The following is a 19,610-nucleotide window of genomic DNA, read 5'->3' on the forward strand; positions in this document are numbered from 1 at the left end:
CTCTGTTCGGACCTGGACCACGTTCCACCATTTAGTGAAGCCTGCTGTAGACTTTTAGAGTAGTTCTTGTCCAAGCCGCTTGTACATCTCCCCTATAAAACTGTTCCTACTTCCTCACTGACAAGCCATACAAGATACTGCAAACCTTTCTAACAGTTCCTGTCCAAGCGGATTGTACATCTCCTCTATCTAACCTTTTCTACCTCCCCACCAACACACCATCTATGATACTTCAAACTCCTGAATGATTCCTGTCCAAGCTGATGGTTCATCTCCTCTATATAACCCTTTCTACATCCTCATCAACCTACCATCCATGATACTGCAGAGCAGACCTTTCTGGTGGTTCCTGTCCAAGCTTGTACATCTTTTCTATATAACCCTTTCTACCTCCCCACCGACCAGCCACCAGGGTACTGCAGACTTTTTAAGGGGTCCCGTCCAAGCTGATTGTAAATCTCTTCTATAAAACCCTTCCTACATCCTCTCGGACCTAAAATTGCAGTTACTACAGACCTTCCAAACGGTTCCTGTCTATGCTCTTGTACATCTCCTCTATGTAACTCTTCTTAAATTCTTTTCAACCCGCCATCCAAGATACTGCAAACCTTTCTGGTGGTTCCTGTCCAAGCTGCTTGCACATCTTCTCTATATTACCCTTTCTACCTCCCCACCGACCCACCATCCATGATACTTCAAAATTCCTGAGTCATTCCTGTCCAAGCTGATGGTTTATCTCCTCTATATAACCCTTCTTACATCCTCATCAACCCACCATCCATGACACTGCAGAGCAGACCTTTTTGGTGGTTCCTGTCCAAGCTGTTTTGTACATCTCGTCTATATAACCCTTTCTACCTCCCCACCAACCAGCCACCAGGGTACTGCAGACCTTTTTAAGGGGTCCCGTCCAAGCTGATTGTACATCTCTTCTATAAAACCCTTCCTACATCCTCTCGGACCTAACATCACAGTTACTACAGACCTTCCAAACGGTTCCTGTCTATGCTGATTGTACATCTCCTCTATGTAACTCTTCTTTAATTCTTCTCAACTCGCCATCTAAGGTACAGCAGACCTTTCTAGCGATACCTATCCATACTGGTTGTACATCTTCTCTATATAACCCTTTCTATGTCCTTACAGACCCACCATTCATGACAGTAAAGACCTTTTTGATGGTTCTTGTCCAAGGTGATTGTAAATCTCCTCTATATAACCCTTTCTACATCCTCACTGACAAGCCATCCAAGATACTGCAGAGCTTTCCAGAGTTTCCTTTCAAAGCTGATTGTACACTCCCACATCCTCACTGACCCATCATCCTTTCTAACAGTTCCAATCCAAGCTGATTGTTTTTCTTCTGTATAACCCTTTCCACCAATCCACCATCCAAGATACTTCAGACCTACTGAGTGATTCCTGTCCAAGCTGCTGGATCATCTCCTCTATATAACCCTTCTTATATCCTCACTGAACCACCATCAAGGATACTGTGGACCATCCTAGGGGTTCCTATCCAAGCTGATTGTACATCTCCTCTGTATAACCCTTTCCACCAACCCACCATCCAAGATACTTCAGACCTACTGAGTGATTCCTGTCCAAGCTGCTGGATCATCTCCTCTATATAACCCTTCTTACATCCTCACTGACCCACCATCCAGGATACTGCGGACCATCCTAGGGGTTCCTATCCAAGCTGCTGGATCATCTCCTCTATGTAACCCTTCTTACATCCTCACTGACCCACCATCTATGATACTGCGGACCATCCTAGGGGTTTCTGGCCAAGCTGATTGTACATCTCCTCTGTATAACCCTTTCCACCAACCCACCATCCAAGATACTTCAGACCTACTGAGTGATACCTGTCCAAGCTGCTGGATCATCTCCTCTATATAACTCTTCTTACATCCTCACTGAACCACCATCAAGGATACTGTGGACCATCCTAGGGGTTTCTGGCCAAGCTGATTGTACATCTCCTCTGTATAACCCTTTCCACCAACCCACCATCCAAGATACTTCAGACCTACTGAGTGATTCCTGTCCAAGCTGCTGGATCATCTCCTCTATGTAACCCTTCTTACATCCTCACTGACCCACCATCCAGGATACTGCGGAGCATCCTAAGGGTTTCTGGCCAAGCTGATTGTACATCTCCTCTGTATAACCCTTTCCACCAACCCACCATCCAAGATACTTCAGACCTACTGAGTGATACCTGTCCAAGCTGCTGGATCATCTCCTCTATATAACCCTTCTTACATCCTCACTGACCCACCATCCATGATACTGCGGACCATCCTATGGGTTTCTGTCCAAGCTGATTGAACATTTTCTCGTTGTCCCTTCCTTCTCTTAATTTTCCTTCATTACCCCGTTGGCTGCATTTACTCTACAAAAGACTGTTAGGTCATATTTACAGATACCATTCTGGATCATTTTCAACTGATAAACCCAATTATTATGATTATCCAAGAACTCTTTTACAGAGGACGGGTTCCTACTAAAAGCTGCAAAGCACATACCAGACCCCCATTATAAGCGCTCATCGATCGGCGGTACTCACACTGCTTGGAGTCCGGAGTCACTTTCTCCATCAGAGTAATGAAGTTCAGAAGGAACTCTGTGTTGTTTTCAGACTGTTCGAGCTCTCGACAGTACTGCCTGTGGGGGAAAGAGGGGCCCGGGAAACAGGAGAGGGGCATTAGAATGGGGATAAAAATAATTATGACCATTGGGAAGAAGGAGGAAGAGAAGGGGGGTGACCCAAAGGAGGTGTGAACAGAGAGGACGGGGGGAGAGGATGGAGGAGAAGACTGGGATGGGGTACAGAAGAAGATAGATGGAACACTGAGAAGCACAAGACAGGGATGATATACGAGGTGGTATCAAAACGTTTCAAGACTAGTTTTGTAACACGCCAACAGATGTCAGCACAAGGCTGCACGCACAGTCACAGGGAGCACCGACCTTCAGAAGTCAGTGTGCCAAAAGACATCGTCCTGTGTATATCGGGAGCTGCGCAACTGGTGCTATTCTGACCACGTACATTACCACGTCTGCTATTTCATTATGGAGAGTAAGTTAGAACAAAGAGCAAACGTGAAATTCTGTGTGAAACGGGGCAAATCGCTGGATGTCTGCAATGGGGTCATAATGGCGACCTTTGGGCTGGATCTTGACCTTCGGGAAGAGGGCATTTTTAGGGGTTGAGGGTCTTTCTGATCTCTCGTCGTCTTCCAGTGATGTTATTTTCCGCTCTTGAAGCGCATGTGCCGCTCAAAACACCCCGAAGGACTCATTGCGGCATCGCAGTAAACTTGCCGAATCGTGTCAGATGTCTCTGTGGCAGATCTGCCCAGCTAAACACGGAATTTCACGTTTCCTCTTTGTTCTAACTTGCTGTGCATGATGAAATAGCAGACGTGGCAACGCACGTGGTCAGAATAGCACCAGTGGCACAGCTCCCGATGTACACAAAAAGATAATTTTTGGCACACTGACTTATGAAGGTCGTTGCTCCCTGTGACTGTGCGTGCAGCCTTATGCTGACATCTGTTGGCTTACAAAACTGTCTCGAAAGTTTTAGATACCACCTCGTATACCATGAAGCATAGGACAGGGATGGTATATACTATGAAGCACAGGACCGGGATGGTATATACCCATGAAGCACAGGACCTGGATGGTATATACCCATGAAGCACAGGATAGGGATGGTATATTCTATGAAGCACAGGACCGGGAAGGTATATACTATGAAGCACAGGACCGGGATGGTATATACTATGAAGCACAGGACCAGGATGGTATATACTATGAAGCACAGGACAGGGATGGTATATACTATGAAGCACAGGACCAGGATGGTATATACTATGAAGCACAGGACCAGGATGACATACACCATAAAGCACAGGACAGGGATGGTATACACTATGAAGCATAGGACAGGGATGGTATATACTATGAAGCACAGGACAGGGATGGTATATACTATGAAGCATAGGACAGGGATGGTATATACTATGAAGCACAGGACCGGGATGGTATATACTATGAAGCACAGGACCGGGATGGTATATACTATGAAGCACAGGACCGGGATGGTATACACTATGAAGCACAGGACCGGGATGGTATACACTATGAAGCACAGGACAGGGATGGTATATACTATGAAGCACAGGACCGGGATGGTATATACTACGAAGCACAGGACCAGGATGACATACACCATAAAGCACAGGGAATTTCCATAGAGCTACCATACCTCGGAGCAATGAACACCCGTCCCTCAGACTCAAAGGTGTTGGGCATCAAAGACTCAAAATCTGTAACAGAGAAGAAGATTTATCCAGCAAGTGAGCCGGCGCAGAGCCCCGAGTACATCCACAGAGGGGGGAACAGACCCCTTTGTGGGGTAACAGAGGAGCCGGCAGCTCCTGGGTGGGTGGCCATGTGCCAGTCTAAAGGGTCTACAGGAGAGCGCCCTCTATAGGAGGGGGGAATGTGACTGCAGTGTGGCCCTAAGGCTGTACAGGTGTGTGCGGGAGAGAAGTGTGTGCCGAACCAGAGAGTGTGATGTCACCAGCGAACGTTTCTACAGTGCCATGGATGGGTGCTCTGCTCTGCGGTGTCCCTAAAACCCAACTTCACCTTACAAAGGGCCCATTCACATGGCTCTCCGACAACGCAGCCAGCAAGGAGACTGGGAACCTGCGCTCGCTTGGCTCTGAACACTTTCTCAAAGCAAGCAAGAGGAATGCAGGGCTGACACAACCCCTCCCTCTGCGTTCCTCTGGCCGCTGCCTGTCCTGGGCAAGTGCTTGGAGCTGAGCGAACACCGGTCACCATGGAGCTGTCTCCTTGCTAGCTGTGTTGTCAGATGGCTCTGCGGGGGTGGGGTGGGTTGCCCTGTCTGACCTCAAAACCAGGCTTACCAAGCATGAAGGAACACGGAAAAGCACCGCATGGTCACTGCACCCTGCTGGATAGAGCATTATAAAAAATGAGCCTAGCCATGAGGTCAGAGCGGGTGAACCAAACCCCATCCCCCATCCCATAGCCGTCCGACAACACAGCTAGCAAGGAGACAGCTGCATGGTGACCGGCGCTAGCTCGGCTCTCAGCACTTGCCCAAGACAAGCAGCGGCACGAGGAACGCAGAGGTAGTGGGTGTTGTCAGCCCTGCATTCCTCTTGCTGCCGCTTGCTTCGGGGCACCCTTCCCCCTATGGCAGGGCAGCCCATACACATGTAGGGGGCCCGGGTGTCCCGAGGGGCCTGGCCCCCAACCAACAAGACTGAGTTGTTGCTGTTGTAGTAACTAGCAATTGCTAAACAGGGTGGCCGCGAGGCGAGCCAACGCAGCTCACTTAGTTCTGTCTGCAGGGGGAAGGCGGACTGATGTCATCTGCACTCCGCCTCTTTCTGCTGACCGGATGCTGGTTTGGCCTCAGCCGTGTGGAAGAATTGCGCTGCGTGTAGCCTGCAGGACTGCTCAGTGCTCACTGTGGACTGGTCTGGAGACAAGTTGTTAGACATCAGGATGGTAAATTGATTGACAATGTTGCTGGGTGTAGGCCTGTGCTGTGACTGTCTCTTTGTTTGATTGTGCTGTTTGTGACAGTCTAATTGTTGGATTGGGTTGTCTCTTTGCTATATGGGGAATCTCTTTGCTGGACTGGGATGTCTCTTTGCTGAATATAAGGGGATGTCTCTACTGGATGGGGATGCCTCTTTGCTGGATTGGGCTGTCTCTTTGCTATATGGGAATGTCTCTTTGCTGGATTGGATGTCTCTTTGTTATATGGGGATGTCTCTTTGCTGGATTGGGATGTCTATTTGTTGAGTACATGGGGATGTCTTTTCTGGATAGGGCTGTCACTTTGCTGGATTGAGATGTCTCTTTGCTATATGGAAATGTCACTTTGCTATATGGGGATGTCTCTTTGCTAGATTGGGATGACTCTTTGCTGAATATATGGGGATGTCTTTGCTGGATAGGGATGTTTCTTTGCAAGATATATGGGGATGTCTTTGCTGGATTGGGCTATCTCTTTGCTATATTGGGGATGTCTCTTTGCTGGATTGGGATGAATATATATATATGCTGAATCTATGGGGATGTCTTTGCTGGATAGGGATGTCTCTTTGCTGGATTGGGCTGTCTCTTTGCTGAATATATGGGGTTATCTCTACTGGATGGGGATGTCTCTTTGCTGGATTGGGCTGCCTGTATTTCAAATATATTTTTCTTCCATATGGGCGTCCATTTTAAGATTTATTAAAATAAAGTATGTGTTTTATAATAATGTGTGGTCTCATGTGGTGTCTATAAAGTTCGCTCTTATACCATCTAGTTTTCCTAGCGGTTCTTCTCTCTATTGTATATCTTGGGATGTGGCACGTTGGACGCTTAAGTGGTCTATATTTTTTTCTTTCGTTAATATAATAATAAAAAAAAACAAACAAAAAAAAACCAGTGGTTATCAAATACCACAAAAAGAAAATTCTATTTGTGTGAAAAAAAATTATCTAAATTTCAAATAAGTAAGAATGCTGCGGGTCATGAAGGGGGGAAAACCTTCCAGAGGCCAAGTGGTGAATAATAGATTACATGTAAACTCCATAATCTATTTTCAGTGTATTTCACATCTTTTCTCGCTATGTGCAATCTTCCTAACCCTTAATATTTTTTCTGCTTATATTTTGTCCTGTTAGTCTATTTTTTTTTCTAGGTTCAATGGTATTTATTTTTATTTAACAAAAAAAAAAAAAAAAAAGGAGTCGTTTGGGAAAATACTGCAGTATGGCCACTAGATGGAGCTGATGGTCATAGGAAATAAATATATATATTTCCTATGATGGTCAGCTCCATCTGGTGGCCATAATGTGGTATTTTCCTGAGTCACTGTAGACCTGGAGAGAAAATAGTCATATAACATTCGATTTGCACCAATCCAGACAGAACGAATGTACATGCAGTTTCGCAGAACGAATAGCTGTGCAAATTTTTATGTACACACCAGGGGCGGACTGACAACTCATGGGGCCCCCGGGCAATAGGGGATCATGGGGCCTCTGTGTCCTTGCCCAAACTCAAAAAAGCCTATGAAAAAGGTACCAGGGGCATCTCATGGGGCCCCCTACTGACCCCGGGCCCTCGGGCAGTGCCGGAGTTTCCAAATGGTCAGTCCGCCCCTGGTACACACCACTTTCAAATTTGAAGGTGATCGTAATGGTTTTATCGATGTTTTACTCTTTGCGTCTATGTCCTGACCATAGCTTTGGCGGTATCTGGTGAGATCACATGACATGGCGTGTAGCGTGTGCAGGTTGCTTTTGTAATGCAAAATGAATACTTGTTGTGTCATTAGGAATGTTTTTCATACATGTGGGCAACTTACCTCCAGGGTTCTGGAACTCTTTTTTTCAGCAGTGTGTGCGGTGTCGGGTGTGGTGTTTGCCTGTTGGAGGAGGGGTGACCATGTCTGCTCTCTAAGCTGATTGGATGTGTTATGTTCACATGCAGGATGTACTAACGGGTGGAGAGAGACTTCACTGGACCATTCTGGGAGTAACAGGACAAACTGAACTCAGGCACCTGCGAAGCCACACCGGGGGGACCCAATAAAGACAGTCCAAACTCGCGCCATCCACCCAGACAGGAGGCACCGTGCATTGTGGGGGACTCCAAGGGCATCATAATGTCGGTCAACATGGCTCCTTAAATCATAGTCAAGACGTGATCTCACTCAGTAGGCAATCAGGTACTGGAGACAATTTGCAGAAGATTACATTTTTTTGTAGAAGAGGCCCTTTAATTTACCACCCACAATGCACTTGGGTGCTCAGCTGTGGGGTGGGCTGGGGACACGCGATTGGTTCGACTGTAATCTTCTGATCAGAGGTTGAGGTATAGGGACAGACAAGCGATGGTAGGAAGGGAAGGGAAGGGAAGGAAACAGGACACTATCATTCTATCATCAGCATTGCCATTACAGGGTCACCGAAGGTCAAACAGAAGCTGCAGGGGTCAGTCCTGGTCTGGACAACCACACCATCATATTGATTGACTGAAGACCATCCGCCCCCTTAAACTACCCAAAGATAAATTCTCTAGGAAGCCCACCGTATTGTCTGTGCTGACTCAGCACTGCCCCCTAGCAGCTTGTGTAAGAAAGAGAGGTTGGGAGAGGAGTGAGGAGGAAAACGGAACGGGTACAATACATCATCAGTAGCTAATACCCATTCATGATAACTAGATGAAGGCCACAACTCCATCGCAAGTGGCCGTACAGGAAGGAGAGGCAGCAAGGCAAATGAGGGGTGAGGTGGAGAGAGAGAGAGGCACCCGGCAGAGGAGGGTAAAAAGACAAGTGTGGGTGGACGGGGGGGGGGGGGGGGGGGGGGGAAGGCGGGAGACACACAGGTGGAAACTGGTAACACAAAATGGGTAGGGAGTCTCAGGAGAAGACAACGAGGAGGGGGTAGGGGAGAAGAACACAAAAAAGGTAGGAATGGGAAAAAGACAATAAGGTGGGGGTATGGAGATCAACACAAAAAAAGTTGGACTTGGGAGAAGATGACAAGGAGAAGGTAAGGAGATCAACACAAAAATAGGTAGGAATTGGGAGACGACAATATGTGGGGCGTAAGGAGGAGATCCACACAAACGAGGGTAAGAAGATTAACACACAATTGTTGGAATTGGAAGAAGGCAATAAGGACCAGGGGTAGGGAGAAGAACACAAAAAAATGTTGGCATCAGGAGAAGACAACAAGGAGAGGGTAATGAGATCAACAAAAAAAATATGGAATTGGGAGAAGATAACAAGGGGGTAAGGAGGAAATGCCCAAAAACAGGGGGGAAGAATATTAACACAAAAATGTAGAAATCGGGAGAAGGCAAAAAGGGCCCGGGGTAAGGAGATCAACACAAAATAAAAGGTGGAATTGGGAGAAAATAATAAGGAGGGGTAAGGAGATCAAGGCAAAGTGGAAGGAATTGGGGAAAGATAATACGTACAGTAGGGGGTAAGGAGGAAACCCACACAAAGGGGGGTAAGAACACAAAAAAATTTTGGAATCGGAAGACAATAAGAAGAGGGTATGGAGAACAACACAAATAAAGTTGGACTTGGGAGAAGATGACAAGGAGAGGGTAAGAAGATCAACACAAAAATAGGTAGGAATTTGAACAAGATAATAAGGAGTAGGTAAAAAGATCAAGACAAAAAAGGTAGGAATCGGGAGACGACAATACGTGGCGTGTAAGGAGGAGATCCACACAAACGGGGGTAAGAAGGCAACAAGGACCAGAGGTAGGGAGAAGAACACAAAAAAAATGTTGGAATCAGGAGAGGACAGTAAGGACCAGGAGTAAGGAGATCAACACAAAATAAAAGGTGTAACTGGGAGAAAATAATAAGGAGGGGTAAGGAGATCAAGGCAAAGTGGAAGGAAATGGGGAACGATAATACGTACAGTAGGGGGTAAGGAGGAAACCCACACAAAGGGGGGTAAGAAGATTAACACAAAATTGTTGGAATTGGAAGAAGGCAATAAGGACCAGGGGTAGGGAAAAGAACACAAAAAAATGTTGGAATCGGGAGAAGACAATAAGAAGAGGGTATAGAGATCAACACAAAAAAGGCAGGAATTGGAAGAAGATAATGCAGGGGTCTAAGGAGCACATCCACACAAACAAGGGTAGGAAGATTTACACAAAAAGATAGGAATCGGGAGAGGGCAATAAGGAATGGGGTATAGAGAAAAACACCAAAAAAGTAGGAATCAGGAGAAGACAACAAGGAGAGGGTAATGAGATCATCAAAAAACAGGTGGAATTGGGAGAAGATAATAACCCCCTTATTATCTTACCCCCTAAGGAGGAAATCCACAAAAACGGGGGTAAGAAGATTAACACAAAAATGTAGAAATTGGGAGAAGGCAATAAGGACCCGGGGTGAGGAGATCAACACAAAATAAAAGGTGGAATTGGGAGAAAATAATAAGAAGGGGTAAGAAGATCAAGGCAAAGTGGAAGGAATTGGGGAAAGATAATATGTACAGTAGGAGGTAAAGAGGAAACCCACACAAAGGGGGGTAAGAAGATTCACACAAAAATTTAGGAATTGGGAGAAGACAATAATGAGAGGGTATGTAAATAAACACAAAAAAGGTATGAACTGGGAGAAGGCAATAAGGACCAGGGGAAGGGAGAAGAACACAAAAAGGTATGAAGACAAGAGAGAAGACAATAAGTAAGGCGTAAGGAGATCAGGACAAAAAAAAGGTGGAATTAGGAGAAGATAATATGTAGGAGGTAAGGAGATCAACACATAAAAGATGGAATTGGAAGAACATAATATGTTAGGAGATCAACACCGAGTAGGAATCAGAAGACAATAAGGAAGGGGTATGGAGAGCAACACTAAAAAGAATGGAACTGGGAGAAGATAACGTGTAGGGGGTAGGGAGGAGGTCCACACAAACGGTGGTAAGAAGATTAACACAAAAACTTAGGAACATCTGGAGAAGGCAATAAGGTCTGGGGATAGGGAGAAAAACACAAAAAAGGTAGGAATCGGGAGAAGACAATAAGAGGGGATATGGAGATCACCATAAAAGGTAGAAATCAGAAGATAATAATGAGGGATAAGGAGATCAACACAAAAAAGATGGGCATTAGAAGATAAAATGTAGGGGGTAAGGAGATCAACACAAAGGGTAAGGATTAGGAGAACGCAATAAAAAGGGGGTAAGGAGGAGATTCACACAAACAGGGGTGGGATTTGAAAAGAAAAGTGAAAATAGTTACAGAGGGAAAGAATTATGTCGACGAGTAAAAAAACAAACATTCAGATGGAACGGATGGGACCTTGGGTATTAGGTAAACATGATAGAAAGGAGAGAATATACTATGGACTTGGAAGGAGAAGAGAGAGTTCGGACTTTGGAAGACAAACCGGAGCATGATCTTGGGACTCGGAAGACTTGAGACAAGGACAAAGATAAAGGTGATGAGAGTTTAGGAGAAGGACAAACCTTTGGGGTTGGGTAAGGGTCTTGATGGGAAATGGTAAGACGAGGGGAAGGCAGATACTTAGGAATTAGGTCACACAGACCAGAACCTGGAATCAAAGGGTTTCGAGTCTCAGGATTAAAAAGAAAGAAAACTAAAGAATGGCTGAAACATAATGGGAATTTAGGAGAAAGACACATATCTGAGAACACAAAGAAAGGGAACAGGCCTTCAAAACAAGGAGCACCTAAGGGTACAAGAAAGGAACAGGAGCAATGGCATAACCATAGCCATAGCAGTTGACATGGCTGCTATGGGGCCTGGGATAGGAGGGGGCCCTATTAGGGGAAGGATGTTAAACTGTGAAGTTTCCAGTATAGGAAGACTGAAGTCAGACCTCAGGTTCCTCCTGGTCATAGACCTTAGCAATGTAGTTGTATTGCCCTCTGAACTCCTCCTACAGACCAAGTGACCCTTGTATGCCTAAAGCCATTAAAAATCTGAGGGTTCTCTTGAGCTTTTAGACTCCCTCAAGAGTTGGTTGTGGCCAGCTCAGTGGATTGCTGTAGGAAAGTCCTGGATTCTTTCTTGGATACACAGAATATAACTGGATATAACATTTATAGGGAAAGTTCATCCAGGGAATATCCGATTGCCTCTCGGGGGGATCAGGAAGGAATTTTTTCCCCAGCAGGAGCAAATTGGATCGTGCTTTGCTGGGGTTTTTCGCCTTCCTCTGGATCAACTGTGGGTATAGGATTATAACTTTTTTTTTTTATTTTTCTATGTTTGAAATGGATGGACTTTGGTCTTTTTTCAGCCAGACTAACTATGTAACTATGTAGCTAAAATTTAAGGACATGACTGCTGAGGGCTGATGTTCTACCAAAAAAGCTAGAATTTAAAGAAGTTTGTATTAGGTTTATAGAGTAATTGTGTGCAAAAGCATTAATCATTTTGTCATAATGTAAAATATCATTACAGTTTTTATTATTGTTATTATTATTATTATTGTTATTATTATTATTATGAGTACAATTACACCTTTCAACCAAAGCATTCCATAGTGGTGTGCTGACTATGCTGACAGCTCTCCTGCTGCCTGCCCTGGATTTAGGCATATATTATGTTAGGATCAGTGACACATATTGTTACGGTTGACACTACCAGCTGCTACAGATTATGGAGCTGCCCCCCCCCCCCCCCCAAAAAAAAAAAACCAAATAGTAGAGGTGTGCAGAAGCACCTATTTAAGGATAAGATGTTCAAGAGGACCTTGTGTGACAATAATGGGTCATAGGATACAAGGGGAGGACCCGTGATTCATCATCTGGTGAGGAATCAAGAGTTTGGACACACAAGAAGGATGGATTGTTGGATCATCAAATGTATAAAAAGGAAAGAGTATTTCTGAAAGGTTAGGATACAGTATCAACTGGAACAAAAATGATGACAAGAATGAAGGAAAGAAGGCTACTCAAGAAGAAAGATAAAATCCTGAGACCAGAGAAGATCAACACCAGGCCACCACACCAAGATAGGAAAATGGAACACAAAGGGACAACGTCTTGTTAGTTAGGAGTATAAAAGGTACAAGGGGGGATTAAGTCGGAGGATTTGTGGGAAGCCAGAGAGGAAATCTGGCATGCAGGAAAAGAGTAAACTCAGAAACCAAGGATGAAGGGAAAAGAGATGGGTACCAAGAGAAGATGAAAACAGAGAAGATGGGGGGTGGCTCTGGGAAGGTGAGAGAAGAAGCTAGAAAAGTGGAACTTGGGGTATTAGGAACTTGAGTAGTAAGAGGGAAAAGAATGAAGTACTTCGGGGTGTTGATAGATACAAGTTGGGAATTCGGAGCACATCGGGTGTTAGGAACTTGAGAAGTATGTGGGAAGAGAACGGAGCACTTTGCGGTGTTAGCACAAACGAGCTGGGAATTTGGAACACATCTGGGTATTATGAATTAGAGTAGTAAGAGGAAATGGAATGGAGCACTAAGGGGTGTTAGCACACACAAATTGTAAATTTGGAACACATCGGGTAGTAGGAACTTGAGTAGTACATGGAAAGAGAGTGGAGCACTTTGGGGTGTTGGTAGATACAAGCTGGGAATTTGGATCACATTGAATGTTAGGAACGTGAGCAGTATGTGGGAAGAGAATGGAGCAATTTGGGGTGTTAGCACAAACAAGTTGGGAATTTGGGACACATCTGGTACTGGGAACCTGAGTAGTAGGACGGAAGACAGTGAATCACTTTGGGTGTTAGCACACACAAGTTGTGAATTTGAAACACATTGGGCATCATGAATTCGAGTAGTAAGAGGGAATAGAATGGACCACTATGAGGTGTTAGCACGCACAATTTGGGAATGTGGAACACATCGGGCATTAGGAACATGAGTAGTACATGGGAAGAGAGTGAAGCATTTTGGGGTGTTAGCAAGCACAAGTTCGAAATTTGGAACACATCAGGTATTAGGAACTTGAGAAGTATGTGGAAAGAGAGTGGAGCACTTTGGAGTGTTGGTAGATACAAGTTGGAAATTTGGAGCACTTTGGGTGGTAGGAACTTGAGTAGTATATGGGAAGAAAACGGAGCACTTTGGGGTGTTAGAACAAACGAGTTGTTAATTTGGAACACATCTGGTGCTGGGAACACGGGTAATAGGAGGGAAGAGAGTGAAGCACTTTGGGGAGTTAGCACACACAACACACAAGCTGTTAATCTGGAACACATTGGGTATTTGAAACTTTGGGGTGTAAGATTATACAAGTTGGGATTTTGAAACACATTGGGCATTATGAATTTGAGTTGGGAAGAGAATCAAGCACTTGGGAAATGGAGGGAGCACTATGGGGTGTTAACACGTACAAGTTGGGAATATGGAACATATCGGGTATTCGGAACCTGAGTAGCGGTTGGAAGAGCACTTTATGATGTTAGCACACACAATTTGTGAATTTGGAAAACATCAGGTACTGGGAAATTCAGTAATAGAAGGGAAGGGAGCAGGTTGAGGTGTTAGCACACACAACTTAGTCATTTGGAACACAATGAGCAGTGGGAACCTGAGTTGTAGAAGGGAAGAGAAAGGACACTTTGGGGAGTTAGCACACACAATTTGTGAATTTGGAATAGATTGGGTATTAGGAACCTGAGTAGTAAGAGGAATGGGATTGTCGCGCTTTGGGGAGTTAGAACACACAGTTGTCAATTTGGAACACATCGGGTATTTGGAGTTTTGGATTGTTAGAACATACAAGTTGGAAATTGGAAACATATCAAGTATTGTGAATTTGAGAAGTAAGAGAAAAGGGATTAAAGCACTTTGGTGTGCTAGGACACACAAGTTGGGAATCTGAAACACATCGGGTATTATGAGTTTGAGTGGAACATGAGAAAAGAATTGAGAATATCGGGGTGTTAGCACACACAAGTTGGGAATTTGGAATAGATTGGGTAGTAGGAACTTGAGTAGTACGAGGAATGGGATTGGAGAGCTTTGGGGTGTTAGCACACACAAGTTGGGAATTTGGAATAGATTGGGTATTAGGAACTTGAGCAGTAAGAGGAATGGGATTGGAGAGCTTTGGGGAGTTAGCATACACAGTTGTCAATTTGGAACACATCGGGTATTTGGAGTTTTGGGATGTTAGAACATACAAGTTGGGAATCTGAAACACATCGGGTATTATGAGTTTGAGTGGAACGTGAGAAAGGAATTGAGAACATCGGGGTGTTAGCACACACAAGTTGGGAATTTGGAACAGATTGGGTAGTAGGAACTTGAGCAGTAAGAGGAATGGGATTGGAGAGCTTTGGGGAGTTAGCACACACAAGATGGGAATTTGGAATAGATTGGGTAGTAGGAACTTGAGCAGTAAGAGGAATGGGATTGTCGCGCTTTCGGGAGTTAGAACACAAAGTTGTCAATTTGGAACACATCGGGTATTTGGAGTTTTGGATTATTAGAACATACAAGTTGGAAATTGGAAACATATCAAGTATTGTGAATTTGAGAAGTAAGAGAAAAGGGATTAAAGCACTTTGGTGTGCTAGGACACACAAGTTGGGAATCTGAAACACATCGGGTATTATGAGTTTGAGTGGAACGTGAGAAAAGAATTGAGAATATCGGGGTGTTAGCACACACAAGTTGGGAATTTGGAATAGATTGGGTAGTAGGAACTTGAGTAGTACGAGGAATGGGATTGGAGAGCTTTGGGGTGTTAGCACACACAAGTTGGGAATTTGGAATAGATTGGGTATTAGGAACTTGAGCAGTAAGAGGAATGGGATTGGAGAGCTTTGGGGAGTTAGCATACACAGTTGTCAATTTGGAACACATCGGGTATTTGGAGTTTTGGGATGTTAGAACATACAAGTTGGGAATCTGAAACACATCGGGTATTATGAGTTTGAGTGGAACGTGAGAAAGGAATTGAGAACTTTGGGGTGTTAGCACATACAAGTTGGCAATTTCGAATAGATTGGGTATTAGGAACTTGAGTAGTAAGAAGGAAAGAAATGGAGAACTTTGGGTTGGAGAACATACAGAAGGTGGGGAATTAAAACACATCGGGTATAAAGAACGTGAGTAGAAAGCGAGAAGGGAATGGAGCAGCTTGGGGTGTTAGCACACATACAAGTTGGGAACACGTTAGGAACATGAGTAGTAAGAGGGAAGGGAATGGGGAATTTGGGGGGTTAGCACACACAAGTTGGGAATTTGGAACACACAAGGGAATGAGGACTTAAGGAGGAGATTAGAATGGAAAGAACGGAAGAATTTGGGAATCTGGAAGACATGGGGTCGAAGGATTTCGGGCACTAGGAGAAAACCAAAGTAAAAGGGGAAGAAGATACAAAAGGATAAAAAATAAAGAAAATGACATAAAGGTGGGAAGGTAAAGGGAAGGGAGACAAAGTTTTTTGCAGGACGGGAGACATAGGAACACAGAGGAGGATACCACATTACTTGTCTGATTTAACCCCTTAATTACCATAGTAGCGCAGGGCGTACAAACCAGCCATTGTCATGTACACACGCACACTTAAGATATAAAAAAAATATATATATATTTGGTTGATATATATATACACCGCTTCTGGTGGCTCCTCTGGAGACCGTCTTTCATTGAGGGGATCAGAGAAGGCAGGAACAGGGAAGGGAAGGAGTGTGAAAGTGATGAAGGGGTCCCACTTTATCCCACATGGTGATAACACAGGGGGGGGGGGTCCTCCGAGGAGGTGACAGAGGGGTACAGACAGGAGGAGGAGTGACAGGATCTGTGAGGTGGTAGTAGGCATTACGGGCAGGGTGACGGGCGGGTGGGCAGGCAGGCGGGTGGTGGTAGGTTGTGAGGGGGCAGGAAGATCTATTGCTGGATTATACTTGCCCTTAGTTTTCTTGTTTGGATCTGTGAAAATCCACCAGAGAGCCAGAAAAACAACACAAAGAAAAAGAACACAAAAGAAAAAAGGAGGAACGGGTGGAAAGGAGGAGCCATTACAAACAATATTTTATTCAAGAGCGGATTGAATAAAAATATTGTATTTCATAATTGTACTGAAAACCAAAAACTGAATAGAAAATAAATCTTGCAAGAAACACCATGAAACATAAGCAGCAAACGAGAAATGGCAAGAAAAGAAAGAGAGAGAGAGAAGGAAAGAAAGAGAGAAAGAAAGAGAGAAAGAAAGAAAGAGAGAAAGAGAGCAAGAAATAGAGAAAAGAAAAAAGAGAGCGAAAGAGATACATAGAGGGAGAGAGAAAAAGAGAAAGAGAGAGATGGAAAGAATGAGAGAAAAGGAGAAAGAAATACATGGATAGAGGGAGAGAGAAAAAATGACAGAAAAGAAGAGAGGAATAAAAAGATACATATAGTGGAGAGACAATAAAGGAGAGGAAAAGAGAATAAAAGAGAGGAAGGAAGGAAGGAAGGAAGGAAGGAAGGAAGGAAGGAAGGAAGGAAGGAAGGAAGGAAGGAAGGAAGGAAAAAGAAGCAAATCAGAAAGGAGGAGAAAGAAAGGAACAAGTAAAAGAATGCAGAGAAAGGAAAAGAAAGGAGAGCAGAAGAAAAGGGAAGAAGGAATGAATGCAAGAAGGGAAAGAAGGAAAGGGAGAGTAAAGTGATGACAGATGGGAAGGAAAAAAGAAAGAAATGAAAAAAGAAAGGAAGGAATAAAGAAAGAAAAGGCAGAAAAATGAAGTGAAGGAAGAAGGAAAAGAGTTAGGAAAGAAGAGGGAAAAAAGAAGTGAAGGAATGAAGGAAAGGAAAACAAAAGGAAGGAAAAAGAAGTGAAGAAAAAAGGGAAGGAAGGAAACCAGGAAAAAGGAAGATCTGTATAAAGGCAGAAAGAAAGTGAAAACAGAGAAAAGGAAATGAAATAAAAAGATAAGATGTGTATATAAAATCTGCATATCAAGCCAAAACTTCTTTTTTTTACATTTTGTGTAGACTTTGGTTAAAACCCATCTCAGGTTTATTTGGGAGATTTCCTTTAACTTCCTGTACTGGAGACAAAACACAAAGTGAAAAGAAATCTCAGCTGCCCCCAGAACGAGCGTCCCCATTGGAGCATTTCCTCTGATGATTTCCAGTGACATCTGGATTTTCTACCACTTTCTGTGTTGGTGTTAATGGTGACAAAACAAAAAGAGAAGGTGAATCCACCCAGCGGGGACACAGCCAGCCAGAAGAACCTGACAGGGGGTTTAACTCTTCATAGACCATCCAAAGATATAAAAAAGAGATTTGGCTTTAGATACACTTGAGAATGGAAGAAGTGAAGCAAGAAAATGAACAAAAGGAAAATAAGTGAGTTACAGAAGAAGAAAATAAAAAAAGATAAGAAAAAAGAAATAATGCAAATATGTTTGTCAGAGAAACAGTAATCAGAGGAAGGAAGAGGAAAGAGAATGATAGGAGAAGAGACAGAAAGGAGAAATGAAAAAGTGGAAATAGAGGTAGGATGAGAAGAGGAGAAAGGAAGTGAGGGGAGACAGCAAGATAGAATGGATGAGAGGGAAGAGGCAGGAAGAGAAAAGAGGGAAGAGGCAGAAAGACTGAAGAGAGAAGAGGCAGGAAGAGAGAAGAGGCAGGAAGAGAAAAGAGGGAAGAGGCAGAAAGACTGAAGAGAGAAGAGGCAGGAAGAGAAAAGAGGGAAGAGGCAGAAAGACTGAAGAGAGAAGAGGCAGGAAGAGAGAAGAGGGAGGAAGAGAGAAGAGGGAAGAGGCAGAAAGAGGGAAAAGAGAAGAGGCAGGAAGTGGGAAGAGGAAAGAGGTAAAAAGAGGGAAGAGGCAGAAAGAGAGAGGAGAGAAAAGGCAAGAATAGGCAGGAAGTGGGAAGAATCAGGAAGAGGGAAAAGGCAGGAAGAGAGAAGAGGGAAGGGAAAAGGAAGGAAGAGACAAGAAGAAGGAAGAGGCAAGAAGAGGGAAGAGGCAGGAAGAGGGAAGAGACAGGAAGAGGGAAGAGGAAAGAGGTAAAAAGAGAGAAGAGGGAAGAGGCAGAAAGAGAGAGGAGGGAAAGGCAGGAAGAGAGAAGAGGGAAGAGGCAGGAAGAGGGAAGAGGCAGGAAGTGGGAAGAGGCAAGAAGAGGGAAGAGGCAGGAAGAGACAAAAAGAAAGAAGAGGCAGAAAGAGGGAAGGGGCAGGAAGAGACAAAAAGAAAGAAGGAAGAGCCAAGAAGAGGGAAGAGGCAGGAAGAGACAAGAAGAAGAAGGAAGAGGCAAGAAGAGGGAAGAGGCAGGAAGAGACAAGAAGAAGAAGGAAGAGGCAAGAAAAGGGAAGAGGCAGAAAGAGGGAAGGGGCAGGAAGAGACAAGAAGAAGAAGAAGGAAGAGGCAAAAAGAGAAAAGAGGCAGGAAGAGACAAGAAGAAGGAAGAGGCAAGAAAAGGGAAGAGGCAGCAAAAGGGCAGAGGAAGGAAAAGGGGGAACGAAGGTCAAAAAGAAAGCAGGAGGCACAAAGAAAATGGGAAGGAAGAGAAGACTAGGAGGAAGAGGAAAGAGGCAGGAAAAGAGAAGGAACAGGAAGTGGGCAGAGGTAGTAAGAAGAAAGAGGCTGGCAGAGTGGACAGGCAGGATGGGAGAATAGAAAGGGAGAGGCAAGAAACAGGAGGAGGAAAGAGGCGTAAAGATTGGACAGACAGGAAGAGGAGAGAGAGGGACAGAGCAGAGGAAGGAAGGGAGAAGAGACCGGAAGTGGGAGGAGGGGGAAGGGGAGGCAGCAAAAGGAAAGGGGCAGGAAGAGTGGCGAGAGAAGGAGAGTGAAGAGGTGTAAAGAGAGATTAGATAAGTAGATAAAGTCTAGAGAAACGAAAAGATCAGCAGAAGGAAGAGACAGGAAGAGATCAGCAGAAGGAAGAGACAGGAAGAGATCAGCAGAAGGAAGAGACAGGAAGAGATCAGCAGAAGGAAGAGATCAGCAGAAGGAAGAGACAGGAGCAGCATCTGATCCAGAGATTAATCTGAATGAATCAAACTGAAAGACACTCATCATGATTCCGATGAAAGGAGAAGTCTCATGCACACCTCCCAGGCAGCGAATGTCTGCCAGGCTCTGCATG

The 19,610-nt window shown here is 44.4% G+C and overlaps 1 protein-coding gene across 1 annotated transcript in view; it reads right to left on the minus strand.

Moving 5' to 3' along the window:
- The window catches only part of LOC149431346 (voltage-dependent calcium channel subunit alpha-2/delta-2-like), a gene marked incomplete at its 5' end in the record, with an annotated part of 141,622 nt that overhangs the window by 34,146 nt on the left and 87,866 nt on the right, over positions 1-19,610 (minus strand). The window contains 3 exons of the mRNA XM_089665644.1: positions 2,576-2,673; positions 4,283-4,343; positions 16,443-16,463. Of these exons, the coding sequence (XP_089521770.1) occupies positions 2,576-2,673; positions 4,283-4,343; positions 16,443-16,463 (180 nt within the window). The remainder of the gene's footprint in view (positions 1-2,575; positions 2,674-4,282; positions 4,344-16,442; positions 16,464-19,610) is intronic.

The sequence above is a fragment of the Staurois parvus genome, unplaced genomic scaffold, assembly GCF_062004578.1.
Source record: "Staurois parvus isolate SC_StPar_1 unplaced genomic scaffold, SC_StPar_1.0 ptg002284l, whole genome shotgun sequence".
Taxonomy (NCBI): domain Eukaryota; kingdom Metazoa; phylum Chordata; class Amphibia; order Anura; family Ranidae; genus Staurois; species Staurois parvus.